The 6,000-nt window shown below is 42.6% G+C and overlaps 1 protein-coding gene across 1 annotated transcript in view; it reads left to right on the forward strand.

Annotated features, from left to right (window-relative positions):
* The window catches only part of exoc5 (exocyst complex component 5), a 32,378-nt gene that overhangs the window by 5,873 nt on the left and 20,505 nt on the right, over positions 1 to 6,000 (forward strand). The window contains exon 4 of the mRNA XM_062042108.1: positions 5,090 to 5,284. Within this exon, the coding sequence (XP_061898092.1) occupies positions 5,090 to 5,284 (195 nt within the window). The remainder of the gene's footprint in view (positions 1 to 5,089; positions 5,285 to 6,000) is intronic.

Consider the following 6,000-nt stretch of genomic DNA (forward strand, 5'->3'; position numbering starts at 1 on the left):
CCCCTCCCGTCCATATAACCCGCCAATACAAATCAAACACCCGCACAACACACTCAATCCCACAGCCCAAAGTACCGTTCACCTCCGCAAAGTTCATACAGCACATACAGTATATTTCCCCAAAGTTACATACGTGATATGCGCATAGCGCAAGGGTGGGCAATTAATTTTTACCGGGGGCCGCATGAGCAACCTGAGCACTGCTGGAGGGCCACACCGACAATATTTCTATTAAATTTTGCTTAAATTATTTTTGATATACCGTAAGATAAAAAATAATAATATTTTCATTTAACCTAACTTATCTTTATACAAAAGCAGATGGCTTTTGATGGTTTTATTTTTAACACTTTCTTACACAACACTTCCTGATGTATATTACAATGCAAAAATTTCAATTTCTGTCACTTTATCCTGCCGCCTCTTTGTTGTGAAGGTAGCACGCCTGCAAGGTGATTGGCGAAGAAGGAGGAAGCGGAAATGAGGAGGGAGGATCGATGTGCGTGTGGAAAGAACGAGATAAGTTGAGCTGTGTTAGTATAGGTTGCTCAATAAAAGTTTAAAAAGAGCGTCAGACTTGGTGTGCACTTCATCTGGACGCTACAATTGATGTCAGAAGTGGGATGAAATGCCTCCCAGTTCGCCTTGCCATCAAACCTGGGAGTCTTCATTGAGGGCGGAATTCCCCCATGGCAAGCAGCGTGAGCTGCACCTGTAGACACTGCCTCTGTCCTTCCTCTCTCTCTCTCTCTCTCTCTCTCTCTCTCTCTCTCTCTCTCTCTCTCTCTCTCTCTCTCTCTCTCTCTCTCTCTGCGGCGAGCTCCTCACGTGGCACGTACCTCTCGATGATGTAGCAGGCTGAGCACACAATTAAGCAGCGTAGTATGCGCAAAGTTTTTCTTCTGCCACCAATTGTAGCGTCCAGAAGAAGTGCACACCAAGTCTGACGCTCTTTTTAAACTTTTATTGAGCAAGCTATACTAACACAGCTCAACTTATCTCGTTCCTTTCACACTCACGTCTATTATTCTTATATTCTTTAAACACAGCAACATGTGTACTACAAATTAAGCACACGGCTTTACCTTTACTTGGCAGTCCATGTCTTGTTGAAAACACGCCATTCGTCATCACCTTTTCTTTTTTTAGCGTCTCGGGGATAACCGGGCATCACTTGTCGCTGTGCGCCTTCACTAACAGGACATACGCCCATAAATCACACTTTTCAAAATAAAAGCAGCACAGTTGTATTGCACGCACGACATAGATGTTTTTTTAAATTTATTTTGTAATTTGTGATTGCCGCTGCGCGCACGAGCATACGTCCACACGGAAGTCATACAAATAACGCTTTTCAAAACAAAAGCAGCACCGTTGTATTGCACACTCGAAATAGATACTTTTTAAAATGTATTTTGTAATTTATGATTAGCCTCACGCGGGACGGACAGGGACGTACAAAGGTCACAGAATGCCCAGGTCTGGCATAGCGGCACGCACGTACGGGCAAGCGATCAAATGTTTGGAAGCCGCAGCTGCGTACTCAGGGTACCGCGTATCCAACTCAAAGTCCTCCTGGTAAGAGTCTCTGTTGTCCCATCTCCACAAGCATGCGTATCCAAGCATGCAGCAACACAAACACGTAGCGGCTACGTCGTAGCCGGTGTTTCATTGTTTACATTCCCGAACGATGACAGTCAAGCTTTACCATTGGCCTGTGGAGAACTGGGACAACAGAGACTCTTACCAGGAGGACTCTGAGTTGGATACTCATGCTTGTGGAGATGGGACAACAGAGACTCTTACCAGGAGGACTTTGAGTTGGAAACGCGGTACCGTGAGTACGCAGCTGCGGCTTCCAAACATTTGATCGCTTGCCCGTACGTGCGTGCCGCTATGTGCATGTCACGTACGTAACTTTGGGGAAATATACAGTATGTGCTGTATGAACTTTGCGGAGGTGAACGGTACTTTGGGCTGTGGGATTGAGTGTGTTGTGCGGGTGTTTGATTTGTATTGGCGGGTTATATGGACGGGAGGGGGGAGGTGTTTATGTGGTATTAATTTGTGGCATATTAAATTTAAGCCTGGTTGTGTTGTGGCTAATAGAGTATACTGTATGTATGTCTTGTGTTTATTTACTGTTTTAGTCATTCCCAGCTGAATATCAGGTCCCACCCGCCTCTCACAGCATCTTCCCTATCTGAATTGCTTCCACTGCCCTCTAGTCCTTCAGACTGTACAACTCCTCTCTGGGGGGCAGGGGGGTACTAGGATGACAGGGGATGCAAAACAATAACATATACCCCCATTATTTCTAGTTACTTTTTAAATTTGATCTTAATTCTGTACACTGCTGCTGGAATTTAAATTTTCCTCAGGGAACTCTCCTGAAGGAATCAATTAAGTATTATCTATCTATCTATCTTGTATTGATTCAAATGTGTGAAAAGTACCCATCCTTTCAGATGACGATAAGGATCTACCGAAAAGGCTCAGGCCAAAACGCTCCAAAGTTAGGTTGTACAGGTAACTGGGTCAATAATGTCTTGGAAATATATTGTATTATATAATATTTTATCAATATTATAATTACACAAAATACTTGATGTTTGTCTGATGTTTTCACAATATATGGAGCCTTTGTCTCTCTGTGTCCCCCTAACTGCATTAATTGTTGTGACACCTGAGCAGCAACCTTGTTGTCAGTCGTTGTTATTAAAACAATTAATCACACAACACAGAGGAAAATAACACTAGTTACAATTGGTGCTGTGACCCGGATGAGAGTGAGGTTAAGGGGGTGAGTATAATGGGGGTCAGCCAGTGTGACTGCGCCAGGTGTATGCTGGTAATCCTCACTCCCTGACAACTTCAATAATAGTGCTGGCTGCTGGGCTTCCAGCTCGGGCTTTTAGCTCAGTGGTCACCACACTCGCCTCTCTTACGAACAACCAGAGTTTGCGATTCGGACCGAGAAAGCGACGATTTCCCCATTAATTTGAGCGAGGATGAAAGATTCAAGGATAAGGAGTTTTTGAGTCCATTAGTCCTGCACTTGGGATGAAGCAGTCTAGCGCTGAACAGGCTCCTCTGGCTTCTGATAACGGTATGCAGAGGGTGACTGGCATCATCCATGATGCTCAGTAGTTTTTCCAGTCCTCTTCTCTGCCACCGTCACCAGTGAGTCCAGTTTTATTCCGATCGTAGAGCTGGCCCGCTTGATCAGTTTCTCCAGTCTGGAGAAACTGATATAATACTAGCAATACTAACTCTCGACGCACGGTATTAATTTTCAGTATTTTTGTGTGTGTTCAAAAGTCTTAACAAATGTTAATTGTAATAGTAATATTTTTGTATTTAACAATGAGCTATGCTGCCCTGTTATTATCTTGTTTTCTTACACTTCTGTGTCTTACTGTACTGTATTATATACCATATTTTTCAGACTATAGATTGCACTGATATATTAGCCACAACCACTACATTTTAGGGAAAATATAGTTCTATATATTAGCCGCACCGGACTATGAGTCGCAAATATATACGTTGTGAAAGGAGTTATTTACACAGACATGTTCTGTAAACGTTTATTTACATACCAACAGTGTCTGTAGCACGGCAGTAAAACGGCTGATCAAACAAAACTGAAGTAAACGTCATGAACCCACAAGCTGCTTAAGCTCGCTCTCCAATCAGCTAACAGAGTCAATAACTCCACAGTGACGTTTTGGTGAGTTTACTGCGGAATTTGTGAAACTGAAACAATACATAAAGAATGCCGTTGTAAGTTAATACTAGTAACGTAGACATTTTTAAACGTGTTAACATATTAGCCAGGGCTGGGCGATTTGGCCGAAAACTATATCACAACATATGTTTTTTATATTGATCTATATTGATAATTATTGATACTTTTTATGACTTATTTAAGCCTGGGAATAAATACAGTAAACAATTTCCAACTTACTCAGGGTGCTATTTATCATTGGAGAGAGTATTTGGTAGCCAGGTAGGATGAGCGTGGCCAAGGTAATAAAATATTGAACACTACACAGAGTAGTTTGGGAAGCTACTAGTTAAACCCACACATGGGAAGTGTCAGGATGTCGCCGCACTGTTTGCATTTAAACCAACAAAACTAAAGAGACATTTCTGTTATTGAGTTTATATATCAAGATATCACAGTTTCTCTTCTCACTCCGTGCAGAGAATCCACAGGAAAACAGAAAGACGGCACAACCACAGAAGTGTTATGAGAGTGCATGCTCCTTTTAAAATGGCAGTGTGTACTGTTGACTGAATGACATCAGGGAGCGAGCGGTAGCATGCAGCTGTAGTGGTGACTGGCAAATGTGTCCGGTTGCGTCCTAACTGCGACCAAATAGTCACAAAACGGCGGCATCGTCATTCCGACCCGAAAGCAGAGCTTAGCAGACCCATGCATCTTAGTCAATCAATCAATCAATCAATCAATGTTTATTTATATAGTCATGGTTTTATTACCAAATTTGGAGGTGTTGAAATCGCTAGTGCTAATCGGTAGCATGTTTATGGCAAATCAAATGTAAATTAGTATTGAGCTTGCACATTTTACAAATTATAGTCTTACTGTACCTTAGAGCACCTTATTCTTGCTTTGTTGGCATGGGAAATTACAACGTTACCTAGTGGAAATCTGTTTGAGTCCGCTTTAAGTGCTTGACTGCTTGTTTCCTGGCTAAGTGCTTGAACTGGTGCAGAGTCTGCAACTGGATGTGTCATCAAGTGCAACATAGGTAATGAAATATGGCACTGTTTGATTTTACTCGGTATACAAGTATTGATTTCGGCACCCACCCCTAGTTATCTGTGCAGATGAAAAACTAGCATCAATTGTAACACCATCATGACAGATGACATGGATTAGGTGGCAGTAACGCTAACTAATTTTTATGTACCACTGACAGTAACAAATATCTACGTCGTTTTTCTGTCTGCTTACTACAGTTTATGTCTGTATTATAACACATTATTGATACCCATCCTTACTAGTACACCTTTAAACGATTACTTGACATCACCCGTTTTGCTTACCTTTTTTTCTCAGGTGGCCTTTCAGCATTTTCAGGAGCTGGATGAACATATTAGTTATGTGGCAACCAAAGTTTGTCACCTTGGTGACCAGCTGGAAGGAGTGAACACTCCAAGACAGCGGGCTGTAGAGGCTCAGCGTTTAATGACCTACTTCAACGAGTTCTTAGATGGGGATCTACGCAGCGACGTCTTCAATAACCCAGACAAGGTGGGTATGTTGTTCCCTCCCTCTGTGTGTTAATATGATTGTGTGTGAGACCATTGAGGACTAATCTTGCCGTGATTCTTGCCTGAGGTGAGACTCATGAGCATTATGAAGTAAAGAACACATAATAACCTGTCAAGTTCATCCCCCCAAGTTGCATCCCAATGCTAATTAGGATGAATAAACTGTCATGTGCTAGTTTGCTGATTGACTAGTGTGGATGTCGGGGGTTTCAAGTCAACCATAATTATATTTACAGTAGGTATTGTATCAAAACACATATTTGGTAGCAGTCATGATACACAGATGCACTCATTCAGTCCTTTTAGTAGGACTGTCATAAATCAGTGAGTTATTGGTTCAATCCCAGAGTCACAAGCTTGCTCTCTAAAAAGGGATGCAAAAACATCTGTCCAGATTCCTTTTCCTGATCATACCTCCAAATGAGGGGGGAAGAGAAAAAGTTTCAAGTGAGTAGCTGGAGGGGAATGGCTTTGCTAATCCTCCTGAAAGGGAGGGCTGGCCCGCCAGCGTGGAGACAAGTGCTGCTAAACCCTGACTGCAGGGAGACGGCTACATTACTTACATGGGATTTAGCTAATCTTAGCTGGGGGACAGATACTTAGAAAACCTTCGCTGAGCAGAAAGGCTGGATCCTTCTCACGGGAGCAGAGTAATGATGTTAGCTGAGGCAGGCATCTGCGGGAACAGAGGAGTTG

This window comes from Entelurus aequoreus, linkage group LG03 (genome assembly GCF_033978785.1).
Source record: "Entelurus aequoreus isolate RoL-2023_Sb linkage group LG03, RoL_Eaeq_v1.1, whole genome shotgun sequence".
NCBI classification, from domain to species: domain Eukaryota; kingdom Metazoa; phylum Chordata; class Actinopteri; order Syngnathiformes; family Syngnathidae; genus Entelurus; species Entelurus aequoreus.